At 37.2% G+C, this 21,448-nt stretch overlaps 4 protein-coding genes, 1 long non-coding RNA gene and 1 pseudogene across 10 annotated transcripts; 4 read left to right on the forward strand and 2 right to left on the reverse strand.

Annotated features, from left to right (window-relative positions):
* The first annotated feature begins 314 nt into the window (after nucleotides 1-314).
* On the forward strand, nucleotides 315-3,384 carry LOC103943942. Of its 2 annotated transcripts, XR_007259368.1 has the most exons (3): nucleotides 603-1,094; nucleotides 1,216-2,840; nucleotides 3,118-3,384. It is a non-coding gene; the product is annotated as an uncharacterized LOC103943942 (long non-coding RNA). The 2 variants fall into 2 exon arrangements; XR_666791.2 differs by having other exon boundaries at nucleotides 315-2,840.
* A 1,725-nt stretch (nucleotides 3,385-5,109) lies between these two features.
* On the reverse strand, nucleotides 5,110-8,082 carry LOC103943943 (vacuolar protein sorting-associated protein 32 homolog 2). 5 transcript variants are annotated; one of them, XM_048586767.1, is made up of 8 exons: nucleotides 7,918-8,082; nucleotides 7,652-7,759; nucleotides 7,232-7,331; nucleotides 6,534-6,619; nucleotides 6,304-6,395; nucleotides 5,968-6,082; nucleotides 5,494-5,695; nucleotides 5,110-5,408 (listed from the first exon to the last, which is right to left on the reverse strand). In XM_048586767.1, exons 2-7 carry the CDS (start codon nucleotides 7,730-7,732, stop codon nucleotides 5,504-5,506), a joined length of 666 nt encoding a protein of 221 aa, XP_048442724.1. In that variant the 5' UTR covers nucleotides 7,733-7,759; nucleotides 7,918-8,082; the 3' UTR covers nucleotides 5,110-5,408; nucleotides 5,494-5,503. The 5 variants fall into 5 exon arrangements, with proteins under 5 accessions (XP_048442724.1, XP_048442721.1, XP_048442717.1 ...); XM_048586764.1 differs by having other exon boundaries at nucleotides 5,110-5,399; nucleotides 5,486-5,695; nucleotides 7,652-7,762; XM_048586760.1 differs by having other exon boundaries at nucleotides 5,486-5,695; nucleotides 7,652-7,762.
* A 1,119-nt stretch (nucleotides 8,083-9,201) lies between these two features.
* On the forward strand, nucleotides 9,202-12,405 carry LOC125478525 (annotated as a pseudogene).
* A 604-nt stretch (nucleotides 12,406-13,009) lies between these two features.
* On the forward strand, nucleotides 13,010-14,213 carry LOC125470211. The gene is made up of 2 exons (XM_048568955.1): nucleotides 13,010-13,791; nucleotides 13,905-14,213. The coding sequence occupies exons 1-2, from the start codon at nucleotides 13,357-13,359 to the stop codon at nucleotides 13,917-13,919; spliced, it is 450 nt and encodes a 149-aa protein (XP_048424912.1). The 5' UTR covers nucleotides 13,010-13,356; the 3' UTR covers nucleotides 13,920-14,213.
* A 1,253-nt stretch (nucleotides 14,214-15,466) lies between these two features.
* Nucleotides 15,467-18,805, forward strand: LOC125478536. The gene is made up of 9 exons (XM_048586768.1): nucleotides 15,467-15,664; nucleotides 15,766-15,827; nucleotides 15,922-16,005; nucleotides 16,575-16,629; nucleotides 16,927-17,062; nucleotides 17,502-17,552; nucleotides 17,633-17,710; nucleotides 17,813-17,890; nucleotides 18,526-18,805. Exons 1-8 carry the CDS (start codon nucleotides 15,559-15,561, stop codon nucleotides 17,841-17,843), a joined length of 603 nt encoding a protein of 200 aa, XP_048442725.1. The 5' UTR covers nucleotides 15,467-15,558; the 3' UTR covers nucleotides 17,844-17,890; nucleotides 18,526-18,805.
* Nucleotides 18,806-19,067: 262 nt separating this feature from the next.
* LOC103943947 (60S ribosomal protein L31) lies at nucleotides 19,068-20,943 on the reverse strand. The gene is made up of 3 exons (XM_009354325.3): nucleotides 20,803-20,943; nucleotides 20,444-20,549; nucleotides 19,068-19,540 (listed from the first exon to the last, which is right to left on the reverse strand). Exons 2-3 carry the CDS (start codon nucleotides 20,524-20,526, stop codon nucleotides 19,261-19,263), a joined length of 363 nt encoding a protein of 120 aa, XP_009352600.1. The 5' UTR covers nucleotides 20,527-20,549; nucleotides 20,803-20,943; the 3' UTR covers nucleotides 19,068-19,260.
* Nucleotides 20,944-21,448: the final 505 nt, after the last annotated feature.

Genomic DNA, 21,448 nt, shown 5'->3' on the forward strand with positions numbered 1-21,448 from the left:
AATAATTAACATGTAATTTAAAAAACGTAATTTATTTAGTATCTTTTAACAATAATATTTCAGTGTAAATTTTTAGTTGTTAGAACTTTATCATTATATCATTGATAAAAATAAAAAAAAAAATTCTAACAATCATAAATTGAGTATAAAATTGGGAAGTGTTATTGGCACTTTAAAAATTTTATTCTACACTCCTCACAAGTGTATTTTTCTTTTCAAACATAGAAAGTTTGGAACGTAGAATGAGATTTTTGGAGTGCCAATAATAATTCCCATAAAATATCCTAGGTAAATATCAGTTTACTACTCTCATGTTTTGTGGTTTTCAACATTTAGTATATCAAGTTTTTTTTGTTCCAGAGTCATACCTAAAGTGTAAATTTTGGGATAGTCTCATACATTCGTTAGTCAAACTGTTAAGTCTCCCGTAAACTGATGACATGACGCCCATGTAGACAATGATCGGGCGCCACGTGTCAATAGGAGCCCACTTGAATATTAAAAAAATTTTAAATTTTAAAAATACAAAATACAACAAATAAATTTAAAAAAAAAAAAAAAAAAAAAAACACAAAAAATCCCCCCCCCCCCCCCAAGCGTCTCCTACCTCCCCCTCCCTCCCTTCCTTCCTCTGCAACCCGCACCTCCTCCCTTCCATCTCTCCTCTGCAACCCGCAACACCTTTACCATTCCTCTCCACACCACCACCTCTTCCACCATTCCTCTCCTAACCCCACCTTCTTCTTCCTCCTCCTTCTCCTGCACCCCAACCCTCGTCGTTGGCGATCCACAGTCGACCTGTCCCCAAGCCCTGCGAGACCAGAATCTCCCCCAACCTTGGAGTCAATGCCATTTTCTGTTTTCGTCCAACTATTTCGCAAACCCGAGACCCATAATTTTTCTTCTCTCTCTAAAGCCCTCTGCTCAAACCCTAACCCTTAAATTTCTCGGCAAAACCCTTACTTTCTCGAAGAATCATAGAGGAAATGTAGCATCAGAGGCTGAAGCAGTAGCAGCAACAACAAGCTTTGATGCAGCAAGCTCTTCTCCAACAGCATTCTCTCTACCACCTTGGCCTCTTATCTCCTCCTCAGGTTTGACCTTTATTTCTCTGTCTTGCTGATCTAATTTCCCGTCCTCCAACTTCAATTATCTTTTCGGGTTTGATTTTGGTGTTGGTCTTCCATCTCTGATTATCTTTGAGTGTGATTACAGTACGGAAGCTAGGGTTAGTTGAGTTCCTCTTCCTTCTCGTGTTTCGGAAGTACTGATTTCGTAAGATTTGATTTTCGGGAAATTTCCTTTTGTAGGAAAGTTTTGAATTTTATTGTTTTGATTTTTGATTGCTTCTCAGTAGCAAGGTCTAAAATATCGATGATATCGGAAATATCGGTAGTCCAAAAACACGGAAATTTCGATGGAAATATTGGGATATTATCGATATCGATAAAAATTAAATAAAAACCATGGAAATTGTAAGAAAAACTTGGAAATTTTTATTGAAACTTTGTAGGATGTTTATTTAGTCAATTATCTATTAGTTTATCACAAAAAATTGGAAGGAAATGCATTGCATGATGGATTTAACTGATTTAAGTTGATAATATAGCGAGCTGGCAAACATTGTGAGTGTAGAAAATATGTAGTAATTAATGAAAGAAGTTTAAACACACCATAATCATTTATATATAATGAATTAGTACAATATTTTACACTTTATACATTGCATGGTAAGATGCATGAGTGACTTAGTACTACATAGAGTTCCTATGAGGTTCAAAATTTTCACTATCTTCATCATCTCTATGTGTAGAGTAAGTGTATTGTGAAGAGTTGTCATCAAATGATAAATCCCCAAAACCATATATATAAATATTTTAGCATATTTTCATAAAAACATAAGTGATATGGTGGTCAAGGTGTTGAAGGTGTAAAATGGGAGGGTTCTTTTTTTTTTTTTTTTTAAATTTTAATTTTTTTTAATATTCAAGTGAGTTCCTATTGACACGTGGCGTCCAGTTATTGTTCACATAGGCACCACGTCATCAGTTAACGGAAGACTTAAGAGTTTGACTAACGGATGTATGAGACTGTCCTCAAATTTACACTTTAAGTATGACTCTAAGACGAAAAAACCTTGATATATTAAATGTTGAAAACCATAAAACATAAAGATAATAAACTGATATTTACCCAAATATCCCGGAACATGCTAAAAAATTCGAATAATAACATACTAGCGGAGTCTACATATAAATTAAAGATTGAGTTGCATGTGGGAAGTACGCACAAGAAGGGAGTCCCAACTCAATGGTGGAGGCCCACATATCCACAGCTCGGCATTACCTGTAGTTTTAACGTGCACCCAATCTCGGCCGTCCACGTGGCACGGTCAAGAGCATAGGATTTGGGGTGGGAAGCTGAGAGCCAATGAAATGAGAGAATGGGTTCCTCGTTAGCAGCAATTATAAGCCAGAGTGGCCGTTTCCTTTGTGGAAAGATTCTCCTAGTCCGACTGTCGTTTTAGGCTGTTAGGGTTTGTCGTACGAGTCCTCCTGTTTATATAAATCGAAAACTGAGAGGTTGAAAGCCACCCTCATTTGGCACAACATTTGTTCTGGAGAAGAGAAATCCCATTGGGGCCGATTGGGGGGGCAAGAGAGAGAAAGCTGTTTGGGAAGTGAGAAAATTTTACAGCTTTTTGAAAGGAAAAGAAAAGAAAATGGAGATTTTGAAGGTTGAATTCTTTGTGATGGCAGTTTTTGCCCTTGTTATCTCTCTGCTTCTCCCTTCCATCAATGCTCAAAGCCTCGCTCCTGCTCCTGCCCCTACAAGTGATGGTTAGTTTCTCCCCCTCTCTCTTGAAGATGCCGTAGAGAAACGATTTCCGCACACGGTTTTTTCTTTCCGCACTCTCTTTTTCCAGCCATTTGGATAATGGCAGAAAATAAAGAGGCTTGCAGAAAGAGAGAGAAAATGTGTGCGGAAATGATTTCTGGATGCGGTAGTTTAAATTTTCTGTTCAAATGTGGGTGTTAACGCTAACCAACTGGCTTAACCCGCGCTTGGTTTGTGTTTATATCGTGCGGTGGATGATTGTTGTGTTTTGGTATGCAGGGGTGGCGGTGGATCAAGGAATTGCTTATGGGTTGATGGTATTGGCATTGCTCCTCACCTACATTATTCACTAATGATTCGCAATTTTTGGAGAAATTAAGATCCATCCATGATTTTATAGAGAGGGATTAATTCTTCAAGAAACATGTGAAGTGCATTGTTGTTACATCTTCTTGTTGCTAGGCTTTTGCTAGCTACCTAAAGCTATGTTCTTGTTCATTTGTTATTACCATTTTTATCAAAATCCCTATTTCTTTTCAATTTCAAGATACATTCTTTTTTCTTCTCTTATCCTCTATTCACCTTATCTCTCTCTCTCTCTCATTTTTTTTCGTAATTATTGAAATTATTAAAGTGAACTCATGGGCAATTTTTAATCAATTCACGAGAAGGAAGGGAGAGTTTTACTTGTAACCGGAAATAAATTCTTATGAATCCATGAAACTCTTGATTTGTAAGGATATAATTCAGATGACACGAGAGGATCTCTCAAGCAGAAGGGGAGAATGTCCTCACGATGATTAAAATTTCAAACCTCAACTACCATTTTTTTCGTAATTATTAAATTGAACTCATGGGCAATTTTTAATCAATTCACGAGAAGGGAAGGGAGAGTTTTACTTGTAACCAGAAATAAATTCTTATGAATCCACGAAACTCGTGATTTATAAGGATATAATTCAGATGACACGTTGATTAAAATTTCAAACCTCAACTACCATTCTCAACACTAAATAACCAAGAGTTAATACAAAACCCTTTATCAAAATCAAAGTTAATGTCATCAATAGCGAAGATGTGGGAGCACCCTTTTTCTTTGGGAGTTTAGAATTCAGGACCACAACTAGACAACGTGTTTACCGCTGCTTGTGGACCAATTACTTACTGCGTGTGGTGTGGGAAAGCAACATACCACTTGCGCTTTGTATTTCTTAGCTTCGAATGTGGTATTCCATGCTTGGAGACACAGTGAGGACACTCAGTCCTCCTCCAACTCTTCGTTCGTGCTCGATTTGAGTTCGTACCAAGAACTACCCACCAAATCCGACTGCTTGCACTCCGCATCAAACCTTATAGAAAAATGAAAGGAGAAGAATTCTCTTTCCTTCTAACCTGTCTCCTTTTCCCTCCCTACCTACTTGAATGGTTAAGCCACGTTAACAAAAAAAAAACCATTTACTTCCAATACACTTTTCTATTTACTTCCCGTACACTTTTCTATTAGAAAAAGTGTAAAATTATAAAATGTACGATATCAACTATTAACTATAATAATTAAGAAAAACTAATGAAAAAAACTTGAAAACTTTGAGTTTAAATAATAAGGACAAAATAAAGGCTAAAGTGAATAATACCAGAATTGCCTTTTTAGTGTAAAAATATGATTTTTCGTTAAAGTAAACAATACCGTGAACTTTTCGTTAAAACTTCCTAATAATTAAGTATCAAACTAATCATTCATGTGAATCAAACGTGTAGAGTTAGTGTCCTTCCCGGTTTGATTTTTAAATCTAATTATACATCTACAAAAAGAAATTAATTAAAATCAATGCCTCTTTTTCTTCACCAAACCCGGGGGAGCGTGAAATTTTTGCATTTTTTTCCCTTCCGATCATTGACTCGGGTCTACCTTCCCATCATTGACTCGGGTCAACCGGTGGTCAAGAACCCGGAACACTAACCTAAAATTAGCTCCGGCCAAGTCCAAAAAGAGAGTATTATAGGCTAGGAGGATCCTCGCCGGATCTCTTTATGAGGATCCTGCAATCACATCCGTTCATCATATATTGTGCGATCATAAATTATTATAAATTTTTCTATTTAAAATTGAATATAAACAGTACTTGACAAAAACTAACCGTACGATCTACAATGAACAGATGTGACTGGGAGGATTTCCAAGATCCTCACAAAGAGGATCCGGCAAGGATCCTCTCTCTATTATAGGCTCCAAGAGAATATTCTTATTATTGACCGGGTAACAGTATCACATAATAATTAAACAAGCTATTTGATTAAGGCCTGATGACAGAACAACATTGAACAAATGTTCAAAAAGTAAACTTAAAAGAAAGAAAAAGGAAGAAAGAGAAAAATCTGAGAAAAGCAGAATACATGTTTCAAAGGGGACTCTGTTTGAATTTATGCCACCTTTATATACATTCTCTTTAATAATGAAGAAGCCACACAGAAACTCACGATGCGTGATCGGAACAGAAATCTCCACTGTTTGTAGAATCAGACCAATCCTTTACATAGCCTTGACTCATAAGAATGAATACCTGCAAACACTGTAACCAACAAAATCAACTCTCAAACACGAAAACAATACAACTGCATATGAGCGGAACTTTGTACTGAAACTGACCCACAGACCTGCCGCTGCTTAAAGCGCCATCTCAGCCTGCAAAGCAGCCAATTCATCTTCTTCTTCAGTTCGCCTTTGGGGAGCAGGACGAGTTGGTTGCCTTCCAGCTGGGACCTGCACTGGAGCTGCAGGAGCTTGTGTTGCTGGCTGAAGAAGTTGTTCTTCCAATTCGGCACCTTCCAGCTCTTCAAGTTCTGCTTCCAATTCATCCTGCAAATAAAATTGTATAAACTTCTAAGTAGCTGTATGCAAACTCAATAGAATACATATAAAAGTAACAGAAAAAAAAAAAAAAAAAAAAAAAAAAAAAAAACACATCCCATGGGTAAACCACGAGGGCTAACAAAAACATATCCTTTAAAAAACCAATCATTGATACTATCCTTTTCATAAATAAAAAAACCAATCATTGATACTATCGTTTTCATAAATAAAAAAAACCAATCATCGAAGGGATAAAAGAAGGAAACGAGAATGCAAACCTCATCAAAATCAGCAGCTGCACCAATTGGAGTTGACAATGCTTCCTGTATCTGTTTCATGTTCTCCGTCTGCTCATTAATCTCATCCATAGTCTTGTCCACATCATCTATGTTCCTGTACAAAAACATACACATTTCAATTATGTCAGGGAACACCCGTAATTGAATTATTCAGATCCCATGGGACATACAGGAAATGAAGATAAAGCACAAATAGTAAGTAACTGATAATATTATACAGATCTAGTACTCTCAAATTAACGACTTGAGCACATTATTAGAGCAAAACTCCAGTGGACCTGAAAATATCCTCTATGTATAATATACACTACTTACGTTGCTTTTTGCATTGCCTTCATTGCAGCAGCTCCAGTTCTCAAGGCATCTACAGTTTCGGTTGTGGCTTTTGCACCTTCTAGCATTATCATCTGCAACATCAATACACACAAATACTATTCATCAACATAAAAAATCCAAAACAAAGAATATATTGTATATTAAAATGATAAAATATATTTGAAACACTTTGAAAGCATGGGAGAATATAATTCCAATCTCATCGTTACCTGATCATGGATACGCAGCTGGAAATTTCCAAGCTGCTCTATTTGCTGCTCATATAACCTCTTCCTCTTCAAACATTGTATAGCCGCTGCAAAATAGCAAGATAAGTTATAACTCAACCACAATACTAGAATTTAAAAAGCCGTGGTTAAGACATCTTTGGTTTTAGATCCAAATCACCTCCTAATGATTTCAATCTTATGGACAAAATCTAGAAAAGTTTGACAGTCATCATTCATGCATCTGACCAACTTCAAGGGCTTCTTAACAGTCAGTCTTCATCACTACCAGATTCAATTGGAGCTAAAAGCAATGGTGAAAAGGATAAACAAATCCTCAGGTAAAGTTTGAAACATAGATTGAGTTAAGCAATACACGGAAACAGACATATTTGTGTTTACATAACTAGGTGGAAATTGTGACACCATTACGGATGTGAACATAAGCCCTCTCTCAAAGCAGAAATTTGATGAGTTCATCGAGAACAAGATTCAAAACTAGATATCACCACTCAAACTCTCCTAAACCTATCATGAGATTTATGGGCAATATCTAATAGTAAGAAGTATAAAACTGAGCCCGCTCTGAATAAACCCTCCCCCCTTTACCGGATTATTGCCGATGTAATCATAAAAAGCTAGTTTTTTCGGGAATTTTAGACCAAGCTTCAGAGAAAAATGAAAACACTTCGCAGACATACCCCTTTTGTTCTTTGCTTTGGTGAAATCCTTGGCCCTATCAACTTCTGCAGCGGCCTTCTTCTGTAGTACTTTCTCCTTTTTCTCAAGCATTTCTAGCGTCTGTGGAACGTTTACCAAAATTGATTCAGAGAGCAATCTAATTGCATCAACCAACTTCAAAGAAACCATGAAGAACTACACAATGAGGAAGCATTTCATGTGCCACCACAACCTCTCAAACTAAATTCTAAGCTATCCACAAACCCGAAAAGAATCATCGACATACCAAAAGTTCGAAACACACAGTAAACTCATCAAATTTCCATAACCCCGAATCAATCAAACAAACAAAATCACCAAGGAACCACACAAATTCGAATACTTCATTAAATACCATCAATGCAAAACAACACATAACGACGAATTAATCGAAATTTTACCTCATTCAACTTGTCTAAGGTGGTTAGGGCACTGTTTTCCTGTTTAGGTTTCCCAAAAATCCTGGTGAACATGGTTGACATCTCTGCAGATTATCAAAACCTCTCGATCTTCTACACAATTCACAATAAAAAAACCGTCAACGCAAAGCCCTAATTCCACACAAATCAAGATCGAAAATTTTCACCGAAAAGAATCATCGCGACATTCATCGGAAAACAATCAGAACATACAGACGTGAAGGTATAAATTGGGCATGTACGCATACCTCAAAAATCGACGGTGGAAATTGGGGAAAGACGACGGATCGGATTGGAGAAATTAGGGTTTTGATGGAGAAGAAGAGGGGGGTGGGGAGAGAGAGACCCACGTAAACTGGGTGAGAGCTCTGCCGATTTGCCTAGGCGTGTTGTTGTTGTATTGGAAGGAGGAGAAGGGACAGCTGCTTTGCCTTTTTCCCAGTTTTTTCCTCTACGTTGTCGATTGGAGTTATGCATTTCCACGTGGCGTGATGCCTGGGTTGTGGGGTCCCCTGGAGGCGCGAGGGACGGCTGGATGGTGTTTATCTTTTGGGGCGGTGTCGTTTTGGCAATCAATGGTTGGTCGTTCTGAAGTGGACACTATCAGTTCTTTTGGGTCGCAATTGCAATGTAGTGGAAGTGGGAAGTGTTTCTATTTTCCAATTAGAAAAGAGTTTGAATGATTTTGTTTTTACTATAAGACGTAGAATTATAATGTAAATAACTCATTTCCTACAAAAATACCCTTTGGTGGTATGAGAGGATCCTCGTCGGATCCTCTTTACAAAGATCATGGAGATCCTTTAATTATATCTGTTTATCATACATTGTGCGGTTAATTTTTGTCAGATACTGTTTATATTAATTTCAAATAAAAAAATTTACAATGATTTCTAACCGCACGATATACGATGAACAGATGTGATTGGAGGATTCTCAAGATCCTTACAAAGAGGATCCGACGAGGATCCTCCTGGTTGTTTATGGAACGATAGTTTAGCAGAGTTTTTTTATTTTAATTTTTTTTTAACGAACAATATTATCAACACTGAAAGGATTGTAGAGTAAGCTAAGTTTCACAATGAGTTAGCAATAATGCTGATTCAATTTCGCATTTGATGAGAACTGAATTTAATACCTTTCACTTACAATTGAAGAAAATATATCATTAAAACGTAATATTAAGTGAAAATTTAGGAAAGCATTAAACTAAGCTAAATAATTAGATATATTATATAACTTCTTATTTATAATAGTTGATTCTGAAACTTCTTATTTAACTCTGTCTCATTTTTCCTTCTACTCTTCTACTGTTGAAGTATGTTGATTACTCTGTCAAAAGAAATGTGATTTGAGAATCCTTGAGATCCTCATAAAGAGGATTCCGCGAAAATCTTCACTTCAAAAATCTAACTAAATAAAATCTAAATTAATCAAATATGTTTCAAATAAGTATAAAACCACAAGCAATGGATGATTTTTTGCTATAAAACATGATTACTTTCTATTACTATAGATTGCAAATCTGAATTTCTAACTATGAAGTTGAATGGATTATTTTCTATAAAAAAATCTGACATAACACCCTATACATTTTTCATATAAAAAAAAAAATCATCCCCGCTTTGATATGATTTGCATCCTACACCTTTGTACAAAATTTCAACCACCCCTCTCCATATCCATCACCGCTTCCACAAGGCTCACTCTGCAAATCCATGGCGTCCTGCAAATGGGTCCCCCCGATTTTTACTGTTTTGCTGATTCTCCTGCTTCTCATTTCTTCAGCCAGTTCTCTGACCCCGGAAGAGTTGGCCCAAATCCCGGTGAAGTTCTTCGACTTCGCCAAAAGGCAGGAGCTTTGCGATTACATGGTGGGAGTCAGAAGGAAAATACATGAAAACCCAGAACTTGGTTTCGAGGAATTCGAGACCAGTAAGCTTATCAGAGACGAACTTGATCGGATGGACGTCCGTTACAAATACCCATTTGCCGGAACCGGCGTTGTTGGCTTTGTTGGGAGTGGTGGATCGCCGTTCGTTGCGATTCGAGCGGATATGGATGCTCTGGCTATGCAGGTTTAGTAAAATTTTGGTGCTTTAAATTGATTCTGCAGAAAGGGAAGTGCTTTTGCTAAAAGTGTTAAAAAAGGAAGCTTGGCAGTGCTAGAAATAGCTTTCTATGACGCACGAGCACTTCTAAACAGTTTCTGTCAAAAGCAGTTAGAAGCGTTTTTAGTAGTCAGAAAGCACTTTTATCTATCTCCGAAGCAATCTCAAACATGCACGTATTTTCTTGTTTTAGAAATCGGTGATTGTTGACTTGCTGAGTGGGAGAAAATTGTGATTTTTAGACTGATGTTTTGAATTAAAGCTAATGAGGAATTGACGGAAAGTATTGTGTCTTTTGGTTTGATGCAGGAGAGTGTGGAGTGGGAGCACAAGAGCAAAGTTGCAGGGAAGATGCATGCTTGTGGACATGATGCTCATGTTGCCATGCTTCTTGGTGCTGCAAAGATACTTCAAGAACATCGACACGAATTACAGGTGTTATTGGATGACTAGTTAAAATAATGAATGTTTATAATCGTTCTAAAATGTCAATTGCATTGTGAGTCTGGTTGCTTGATTGGTTTGAATCTGTTGTGTTCTGTTTACTCGTTAGTTTTACGGGTTGAGTTCATTACATGACCTTAGATTCAGTTGACATGAACTTATGTTTAAAATAGTCATTTCAGATAGGAAAGCGTAGTTCTCGATTCATGTCCAGGTTACGCAAACATCAGGGAATTAAAAAAACAATATCATTAAAACATATTATGTGTTCCCTGTTTGGGCGATACCAGTTTAGAAGCATGCAGGTTCGCTCATTGAGATTATTAATCCTTCTGTGTGTTAAATTTTGTGGTTAGAACTTCGTCATAACTTTCTTGTTTTTAGCTTAAAAATTTCTTTTCTTCCTAGACCAGATTCCAAATCGTAGAAAATGTACCTTGAATATGGAATTTTGTCAAATGTAATTGCATTATGCTTGTAGGAAGTTGCTTGCCAACTAATTTATCTACATAAAGACCTCTAATCGTGCTTCCGTATGCCAGTTATCATTGGAGATTATGTGTATCCTACATAGAGCTGCATTGTACTTAGATGTCTCTATTCTCTGAGATACTGTTTCTGTCAACTGGCTTTCAATGTCATTCGTATCTCTCTTATCCATGAGAACCTTTTTTTAGTTGTTTCTTATGTTTCTTATAGGGAACAGTTGTTCTTGTTTTCCAACCAGCTGAGGAAGGAGGTGGAGGAGCAAAGAAGATGGTAGATGAAGGGGCTCTGGAGAATGTTGGTGCCATCTTTGGGTTGCATGTCGCTGCTAATCACCCCATTGGTTCAGTGGCCTCCAGGTCTGGCCCTTTTTAGCTGCCAGTGGTTTTTTTGAGGCGGTAATAAGTGGGAAGGGGGGTCATGCTGCCATTCCACAGCACACAATAGACCCGATCATGGCTGCTTCATATGTTATTGTTAGTCTGCAGCATCTTGTTTCACGTGAAGCCAACCCCTTGGATTCACAGGTTCCCTCTCTCTCTCCTTCTCTCTTTGCTTATGTCTGTACCTATAATCCATTTTTTGTTCCTGGTATTACTCTACTGCTTATTTACTAATTGGAGTTAAAAGTTCTACCCATATCAATTCTGTTTTCGACTATAGCAAGCAATTAATTACTTTACTTCCCATGTACTGCCAGTCACTGTCCCTTACGTGAATGTTAGCATCTTTTTCATATGATTTGTAGACCTCTACACAAGGAATAACGCTTCAGTTAGTCCGTATCCATTCAGTTACATGAAAGCACGTCTTGCAGGTTGTTACTGTTGGAAAATTCCAAGGAGGCGGTGCATTCAATGTCATTCCAGATTCTGTTACAATTGGTGGGACGTTCAGGGCATTTTCGAAGGAAAGCTTTATGCATCTTAAACAAAGAATTGAAGAGGTATGCTTTGCTTCTACTGGCTTAGATTCCTTCTTTTCCTTTTGGCATCCTGAGTCCTGAAGTTGAAAATTCTTGTGCCGACTCATTCATTTCTTCTACAATGTCTCATCATAAACGTTAATTATTTATGCGAGTTGCAGGTCATCACTAGACAAGCCAGCGTACAGAGGTGCAATGCAACTGTCCTATTCAATGAAAAGGCTAAACCCTTCTACCCCGTAGTCATTAATGACAGAGATCTGCATCAACACTTCCTAAATGTTGCGGGAGATTTGCTAGGCCCTCGGAACATAATTGAGAGGCAACCAACGATGGGTGCAGAAGACTTCGCATTTTATCAAGAAGTAATTCCAGGATACTTCTTCGTGGTTGGTATGAAGAACGAGTCTCAAGGAGAGCTCGAATCAGGGCATTCACCGAACTTCAGAGTAAACGAAGATGTGCTTCTATATGGAGCGGCATTACATGTATCCTTGGCCACAAGGTACCTACTTGAAAATCAACCCGAATCTACTTCGTCTAAAGGGAACTCTCAAGATGAATTGTGAAGTGCTAGGATTGATAGTTAGGGCTCGAATGTTGTAAACCACATCGAAGTTTCGAACTTCATATGAATTTGAGCGGATTCTTAGGCATGTAAAGTAAATCTGACTTCATATAAATAATTTCAGCTAACCTGTCGATGTTTAAAGCGACAATCTTGTTGAGTTAAATTGTTAATAGTGAGCATGGCATGCTTTATAGGTTCAGTTTTGCTGTTTTTTTATACCAGCGATAGTGTGAAGGCAAATATTCTTAAACACTTGACTTATAAGCCATTTGCACATTGCGTTGTTTCTTTCGAATATTAACTTTAACCTATTGAAAATATCAATTATCGTTATTTTTTTTCTAATATTGAAAGTTTGGAGTGTCAATAATAATTCTCATATTTTTTCCTCGTACAAAATTAATTTAACATTTATCTCACGAAAACCCATTTGGAATATGCCCTCAAATCTTATGCAGTCATTTTCGACGGGGTGGACAGATTCAAACTTGGAACTTCTTTTGACATTAGGAAACAAAGTATCACTAGATCAAAAACTAGTTGGTTATGTAGTTGTTCACGACTAAGTAGTTGTTCACAACTAACATTTATCTCATCAAAACTTAGTCGGAATGTATGACCTCATTTTTTTATCAACATGGTGGATAGATTCAAACTTAGAACCTGTTTCGACATTGAAAAAAGAAGAATAACTAGTTGGTTATGCAGTCAATTATGACTAAAGAAATTTGGGTCACATGCCTTTTCCATATTTGGGATTACAAACTTTCATAATAATTTTCTAAAGAAATTGTCGGGAGCGCAAGATATAAACAAAATCACATAATATCAATCAATCAAATCTAAAGCCTCTTGTGAACTGTATTTCTAAAACAAGACTCATGGTCCCGACAAAATCAATCAAGTTGCTTTCCAAAAATAAGTCCTTGGTAAATTTGGTAAATTGCAGCTAACCAAAAACTCCTCCCAGTTCATCAAAGATTCCCCTCAACCAGTGCAGTAGATTATTGAAGGTGATCAATGTTTCTGTAAAAAGGTAAAAAGATGAATTTTTTGCTTATATATAGGAGCGGGTAAAGAACTAATATTCTTGTGAGAGAAGAGGGAAGTAGTTTCTTAGATCATATAATGCAGAGTTTAGAGTTGAAGTATGATGAACAATGTGATTGTTGGGTTTTGGAGCCCTTCGATAGTCTCCATTCATTCTGTGTCAAAATCACTTCGCTCACCATGTAGCTTTTCTGCACCATCACCGAGCTGCTGTACTTCTCCCACTACTTACTTCACCGTCCCTAGTTTACCCAAGCGACGCGAAGGGAGGTTTTTGTTTTGGAAGATTGTGGTTCGGTTTTGGAAGTGTTTTAAGCCTAGACCTTGTTCGGGGACTGCGAAAAATGATCCCAAAGGAATGAGGCCTTGTGGTGGTGATGATTCAGCCAAAATGAGAAGCGGGATGCAGTCACCACTGCAGGGACAACATCGTGCTGAGTATTATTCTGCAATGAGTGCCGATGAGCGCGACGAGAATCTGAAGGAGGTGATCTTCTATTGCAGGAAATCTAGTTCTACAGAACCTACAGAAGTGGTAAGAAGATTTCTACTTCACTCACACTTGACAGACAAGAACATGTAATGTGTGCACACATCTAATGTGTATATCTATATATTGACACATGATATGATTTGTGTTAATCGCAGGTGGTAGAAAATTGATGTTATATAAGCCGAAGGAAGATAGGATTTTTTTTTTTTTTTTTTTTGTTAAATTCTGGAATCTGCATCATCTGATTAGGTTGCTCAGATCAACCAAATATAATTTTATGAGCTTTTGAGATGGAAGCTTAATTTGTAGATTTGAGTTTTCATACTCAACATATATTTTCTTGTATATTTTGTGTTCTACTTTTGCCTGTAAAAGAAGCTGTGCAAAGGAGATCCATGTTACTTCATTATTTTTTCAGTATAAAAGTTGTCATTGGCAACTGATAAAGCATGTTTTAGTGCTCATTTATTGAAGTCTTGGTGTCCCTCGGTTCCATTTCTTTATGAAAGTTTACAATCAGTTTTGTTTGTGTATATTTTCGTATTATTTTTTGTTTTTTTATGGATGCTTTACCAACAATTCCTTCGGAAATTACTCAGTTTCGTAAAAAAAGTCATTCCATCTTAAAGGCAAAACATAGTTTGACATATGTATGCATAAACTTTATTTTTGTGTGATTTTATTTTTGCATACGTGTTAAACTGTGATTTGCGACTAATGAGTTATGTCTCTACGAATCATTCATTCGACAAGTAATAATCATTTAACCAGAAAAAGAAAAAAAAACAAACAGATTTTCCCCATCACTTACTGAGATTTATTCAGTATGCCATTGAAATGTACAACCTGTTTCTGCAGACACTGTAAGTCTTTTCCTTTTCCCCTGAATTTAAGAGCTTCTACTAATATTTTGGACCACTTCCCAGACAGGAAAAACATGTGCTTAATTTTTTAGTTGATTGTTCTTCATCCCCTTCCCCACACAACTTTTCTTTTCACTCTTCTGTGTTTCTGCAAAGGCTTTGTGGTCCATCGGAACGTCGTCGAATTGCTAACGCAAAGCTTCCGTTACACTCGCCCTCCATGGTAGCTTGGACTCCAAGGTACATGAACTGCAAAATGATCACGTCGAAACAGTTAAACAGTAAGACTTATCAGAATTTCCCTCATCATGAACTGCATTAATATTCATTTATTTTGTGTTAGTAAAACACAATATTTTCAAAACTAAATTAGAGAACATACAGGTTTACTAGCACACTTGGAATAAAAATTAATAAATACTTTGAATTAACAAATAATTTAATTATGAACAAAATTTGCAGGAACGGAATCTTAAACACATCTGTAGCAAATCCAAAGGCTTTTACTGATTAAAATGGATGAAAATTACATCGAGTTGGCAGAATAATTCAAATTAATGATAAATTTATATTACCATGAATTAATTTAAAAAAAAAAAACAAATATGATCAATAGAACAATAACCAAAACATTTCATTTAAAATTCAAACGAGAAAAATAGAAACAAACGTGTCATATTAAAAGGAAGTGCGACTTCTTTGACAAAATGTCACATCTCAACCCGAACGTTTTGGGCTCTGATGACGCTGTTACGGCAGTGAGTTCTCAAAAAGTCACATGCTAGGTAGAGATGAAAATAACAGGAGAAAAACAGACCCGCATAATCCACCGTCCACGATAGGACTAACAACTTCGGCCGAGAAAAATCCCCAAATTTTCCTTTATTTTCCCTTCCACTTTCCCGAAACAGAAAATTAGAAACCTCAACTGCGAAAAGTGTGAGCGATGAGGAAGCTGAGCAGAAAATTGAGAAATTCACAGGACGATGACTTCTCTCTACCCACTTGGGACGATCCTTCCCTCAACGATTCTCGCCCCATGGATACTCAAGGTCCCTATCTCTCTCTCTCCAATTGGCTGCCGAAAAATGATAAATTGGCAAAATTTTGAACTTGCATTCCAATTTTAGTTACTGGGTTGTCGAATTTACAGAGCAAGAGGAGTTGGTTCGTGAAATGGAGAAGAGTCAAGCTCAACAGAGTCGGTTATGGAGGGTAAAAAGTTATCTCCAACTAAACAATTTTACATCTTATTTTGCTTTTGGTTTTCTACAATGTGAAGTAACTTTGCTGATTTTTCTTTTCCTAGGTTTTGTTTGCATTGCTTCTCTTTTGTTTCGCGGTGTTTCTGTTGTACTCAATCTGTCAGCAGGTTCTGTCTCCATGGGAATTGGTATGTGGATTCTCTTTCTCTTATTAAAAGCAAGTTCAAGCATCTTGCTTTCACTAAGTTCTCATTGATACCTTTTTTTCTGGGTTATTAGGACTATATGTTTGACAGTGGGCATCTTCTTTCAATTGCATTTCAAATAATTCTTTGGGAGCCATTGGGTCTCAATTGGGGTTTGTATTTAATAATAAGTTTTATGAGCAAGAGATCTTTACAAGTTGTGAATGTGTGGTATCTTCAGTTACTTACCATAAGGGTAGGGGTTCTAAGATCAAGTTGCAAAATTTCACTGGGTAGAGCTCGTTGTTGTTGAGAAATTGAGAATTTGTGAGTTGAGTGCTTTTTTGTTGTTTATGGAACCTGTGACATTTGATTGATGTAGTAATTTATTGTCTTTCGCAGAGGATGAATCTTTTTTCATCATTTGTTGTCGTTCTAATATCGATAATGACATTGTTTAGTGCCACACAGTAAGATGGGCAACTACTGGTTATATGTGATTTTGCGGCTATGGTATTCTGGAAAATGTGTTTGCTCATGATGAAATGTCATATTTTGATCTTGATCAACAGCGTTATCATGCTTATTTCATGGAAGAGATGCTCTCATGGATGATTATATCTGCAGGTGATGTTCCCCTACTTATCATTTAGTAGAGTCGTGCATTAATGTGTCAACAGTCATGTGATGGTTGTAGCATTATAGTTTAAGTGCTCAACCAATATTTCTTATAGTTGGGTCTTTCGAAATTCTGTATATAGAATATGTACTATTATACTTAATGGGTATTTGTTGGGTTTTAAACCTAGTCCGTGATTATTCACTGTTAAGGGAAGTATGCTTTGCATGACATTTAATATGCTTAGTTGGCTGTCTTTTACATTACTTTGAGATGAAATAATTAACTATTTAAAACTATAACAGATTGGCTAGCTGTTGTAACATATTCATCAGCTATCATAGGATTGCTTCATGATTCAAAGCATCACCGCCAATGGATTTGGTACTCACTCTTTAGTGGCATTGTACTTGCAGCTTTCTGGCTGTATTACATGTTGAGGTATGTTACTTCTCAAACTCACACATTCTAACATTAGTTATTTTATCACATAACCGGTCTTATACAAGAATATTCACAACTTAGAAACATTAAGAATGAAATACGATGAAACTGTCACTCTGAGGTAGTTAAGTGGAACAATAAATTAAATACATTAAAATATCTCATTTCTCTATATATATATATATATCCTTCATCCAGCCCCTGAGACAGTGGCCCTTCATTCAATTGACTTGTGCAAAAACAGAAAATAATGTGCAATTCCACTTTTGTGTTGAGCATGGGTACAGGGTGCACCACTGCACCTGCATTTTATTTTCCGATTTGTGGTCAGTATGTTGTCATCTTGCCTTGCTCTTAAGTTTATTTCCCTTGTGAACTGTGCTGTATGTTTAAGGTACAAACAAACTAGTTTTGAACAAATATGATATTTGTGCAGATTGCCAAGGTTCCGCTGGGATGTAATCTGGCTTCCATTTGGACCTCTAAGGTATGTTAGAATGCGATTCATTTTCATAAGTTGCCGGTACAACTTTTAAATTTATTCATGAACGCTTATCTGGTATGCAGCGGAGCGGCACTGGCTCTGTACGTTGATCATCTGCTAACTGAGTCATCAGAAGAGATAAGAAAGCTTCGAGGCTATATGTATGCTTACAAAGCTAGCTGAACCTTGTGTTTGTCCATCTTTGACATTGATCCGAGATAAATAGCACGGGCTGTAGACTAAAAGTTTGACTCTGGTATAAGGGAGATGGAGAGGGAGCTCGTACAAGCTTGATTCTCTAACCGTGTTAATCGCATGGAAATTCATGGTTGAACTCGAAGGTAATTGTCTTTAATCACATTTTGTAATACTCAGTTTGAATAGTGTCAGGTCTGAAATTTTGTGGTTTCCGATTGTGTAGTCACTGATAGGGTTTGGTTTAAACATCAATCCTGTTGTTAGATTATTTGAATAATTTAAGTCAATGAAGTTGAATATGAAAATTGAAGTCGAAGGTTCTGAAAATTATTCATATATCCCTGTGCAACAACCTAAGAAAGCTTAGTAATATTGATCGGTGTTGGTTAATTTTATCTTCTTCAAATGGATATAAGGGAAAAAAACGGAGAGAAACACTTCAGTTTTAATTGCATGTTGTTCTTGGAAGTCGCTTCTTGCTGAAATGAAGGGTACATAGATAGTACCAAATAAGTGGCTAATTACATGATAAGTAGATGGCATGGTAAAAGGTAAAAAATTAGAACTGAAACACAGGAAGTGGAATGTTGGTCGCTATGAAAAGTAAAATGTAGCGATTGTATTGCTCGAAAAGAATAAAGATTGAATTGGTCCTCGATTGCCTATGTTAGTAGGGGAGAGTGAAATTATTTCTCCGTTTGTTTTGTAACTGCGTCATTTCTGAGTTTTAGCTGTATAAATGTGCTTTTAATGGAGCTTTGGCTGTGTGAATTTGCAGGCTTAAACTTTTGGGACCTGCAGGCTTCATGTCAGCACGAACGATGACCAAATTTCATAAAAGACTACAAGAAATTACTTAGTGAGTAGTTTTAAAGAAAATTTCCATGTAATTTCTATAACCACGGACATATATGCTGATGAGAAGATATTTGTAAAAGCACGTCTCTTTAGTGTGAAGGCGTTGTCTAAACCGTCGAGGGAGGTGTCACAATTTTTGTACGACTTTTTTAACGGCGATTTTGCAACCGCCTACTAAAATACCAGGGTGATTTTCCTAACCGCTGTTTAAAATACCTTAGCGATTCCTAACCGCTGCCTAAAGTACCTTTTTGTGGCGGTTAGCGACTAAATAGCTTATACGGCCGTCCACATGCCCGCATCTGGACATGCGGCTGCTTGTGGCCCATGCCGCATTTGGACGCACAGAAACCTGGTCCGTCCGTCGAACAATAGAATTTTGCTCAGTTTTATTTCCTCCGAAAGCAAACGAAAGCAAATTCGAAGATAGAGAGGGCAGAGAGATCCAAAGGTGTTAGTGTACCAGAAAAAGCACATCACTTAAAAACCAAAAAGTACATTACTGAAGCTGAATATTTAACCAAACAAAAATACACCAAACTAGTGAGGTAAGTCTTTAGTTTGGCAACAAACTCTGAAGGTTTTTCCGAAAAATGCATATAAAATTCCCTTTTCTTCTAATGAGAGTAGCTTACTTCAAACAGAAATTAATAGATCATTCATCCTCTTCAATGACCTTGGTGCCCAACCCACTCAGTCCTTCGGCTGGGATCTCAGCGACGGTAACAAGGGAGTAGAGCTCTTCCTTTGCATCTTCGTCGTCGTTCCTCTTGCGAGCAATGCGAACCCTGATCCTTCTTGGGACGCTCCTGATTCCTCTGCTCCAGATCTGCTTGTTCAGCTTCACATCCACCCTGACGTCATTTGTTCCCATGGCCTTCTTGGCAAACTTCCTGATCTCCTTTATGGCATTAGGAGCCTTCTTCTTGAATGTGCTGTTATGGAACAACAATGCACAAGAGTTACTTTGATGCTTTTCTAATGATAGTACAAATTTCAATGGTTCAACAATGCACAAGCAAATAAACAAAGAAACATTCGCAAATAAAAGGACAACTTATACAGATCCTACTATCTCCCGAGACTTTCAATAGCATCGACTGTCCCTCACCTCAGAAATTCCAAGCCCAACTCACTCCCTCACTCTGGACCAGAACCTCTGCAACAACCCCATGCCCACAGCCACATAGTAGCTTACACCATTTCCATACTAAAGTCCTACAAACGATCTCTTCTAGCAGTCTCGCTTCCACTCAGCCCCCACCCCCCCTTTTAATCCATCACCAAGACACCTCACCATACCAATGTATCTCAATCTGGTAACTCCAATTTCAGCGACCTCAAACCAAATTTTGCCAATAAAATCATCGCTCCCTGCTCCTAAACATAAAAATATGGTGTACATTGTCCACCTCAAACCCCTGCAAGATCTACGAACTTGCTAGAAGACCCAGCCTGCCAGTTTTAATAACTAAGATCTGCATCATATCTCTTTTCTGTTCCTACTCCTTTCACACCCGACACAAACATACATTTCATTCTAGTTAAATAACTAATCATGAAAATAAAATACAAGTTCATAACAAGCACGTTGACGACAAGGTTACGCCACCACAACGGGGCTAGCAACAATTAAGAAATGCAAACTGAAATCAAATATCCACAATCCGCATATAAATCCCAATCCCACATAAAAATCAGAAAATAGACAAGCACGAAGCTAGCCGGACAACACAATACGCAAAACAAGCATCCGCAATCAAGATCTACAACAACAAAAAAACACTAATATATAAAAAGATTAACCAAAAGCAAGAACATAATGTAAAATATAATACCAGCCATGGAGGCGCTTGTGGAGGTTGATGGTGTACTCTCTGGTAACCACCTCCTCCTTCCTTCCCTTTGTCTTCTCAACCATTTTCACACTCTCCTTCTAAGTACCTGCAAATGCAAATCCCTCACTTCAGGAAAAAAAAAAACCCCACAATTTCAAAATTCTAATCATAAAACAAAAACCCTAGATTTGAACTACAGAAAACCAGAAAGTTAAAGCATAAATCCGATTGCAAAGATATAATTTTCTTCTGTTTTCCGTCGATTTCTCGGCGGCCAAACAGGGATTGAAGGACTTTAGATTTAGAATTGCCATACATGCTAGGAAGAATGAGAGAGAGAGAGAGAGAGAGAGAGGGACCTTTGGGAGCTTGGAAGTGGATGCAGAAAGAGAGGGGACGAAGAGGCGCTGCAGGATCAACTAAAAAAGAAGCGTAAAACCCTAGCTTCCACACCCTTATAAAGATCTATCAGACTCCGGTTCTTCTAGTTGTACGACGTGTCGCTTGTTGCCGATTAGAGATGGTAGTTTACTAATGACGTCGTTTTGTTCTATTTCTTAAAAAATAAATTAAACAAATTTTTATTTTGCTGAGGTGTGATATTGACACATTTCTTTTTACTTCTCACACCTTATTATTTATGTTCTTTGATCTTCTTCAATTCATTCGATCTGATAGCCAAAAATTAAGAGGGTGTGTGAAAAGTAAAAATGAGTGTGTGGATGGCACATCCCTTTTGTTTTTGGTTTAAAAAAAAATGTGTTTAGGATAAGCCATATTTTTTCTTTCGAAAATGTGTTAATAACTAATCAATTTTCGACTAACTTTTAATATAGTGATATTTGTCTTCACTTAGGCGAAAGAGATCTTAAATTCAACTCATATGAGTTATGAAGACGATATATATTGTGTTTAATGTTTAATTGTTGCTAGGCCCATTATGGTGACGTAACCTTGTTGTGCCCATATGACTACATTGCAAATTTGCAATAGTCTTTGTACATA

Source organism: the organism of the source record quoted next, unplaced genomic scaffold, assembly GCF_019419815.1.
Source record: "Pyrus x bretschneideri cultivar Hongxiangsu unplaced genomic scaffold, Pyrus_bretschneideri_v1 Contig1, whole genome shotgun sequence".
Lineage (NCBI taxonomy): Eukaryota > Viridiplantae > Streptophyta > Magnoliopsida > Rosales > Rosaceae > Pyrus > Pyrus x bretschneideri.

Coding starts and splice junctions, on each gene's coding strand:
- LOC103943943 (XM_048586767.1), bottom strand. CDS start 7,732: ATGTCAACCATGTTCACCAGGATTTTTGGGAAACCTAAACAGGAAAAC. Junction 6,396..6,533: donor AGCTGCGTATCCATGATCAG/GTAACGATGAGA, acceptor TTGATGTTGCAG/ATGATAATGCTAGAAGGTGC. Junction 5,696..5,967: donor CAGCTGCTGATTTTGATGAG/GTTTGCATTCTC, acceptor TTTTATTTGCAG/GATGAATTGGAAGCAGAACT.
- LOC125470211 (XM_048568955.1), top strand. CDS start 13,357: ATGATGAACAATGTGATTGTTGGGTTTTGGAGCCCTTCGATAGTCTCC.
- LOC125478536 (XM_048586768.1), top strand. CDS start 15,559: ATGAGGAAGCTGAGCAGAAAATTGAGAAATTCACAGGACGATGACTTC. Junction 16,630..16,926: donor ATGGATGATTATATCTGCAG/GTGATGTTCCCC, acceptor AAACTATAACAG/ATTGGCTAGCTGTTGTAACA. Junction 17,711..17,812: donor AGAAAGCTTCGAGGCTATAT/GTATGCTTACAA, acceptor CTCTGGTATAAG/GGAGATGGAGAGGGAGCTCG.
- LOC103943947 (XM_009354325.3), bottom strand. CDS start 20,526: ATGGTTGAGAAGACAAAGGGAAGGAAGGAGGAGGTGGTTACCAGAGAG. Junction 19,541..20,443: donor CACAAGCGCCTCCATGGCTG/GTATTATATTTT, acceptor GTTCCATAACAG/CACATTCAAGAAGAAGGCTC.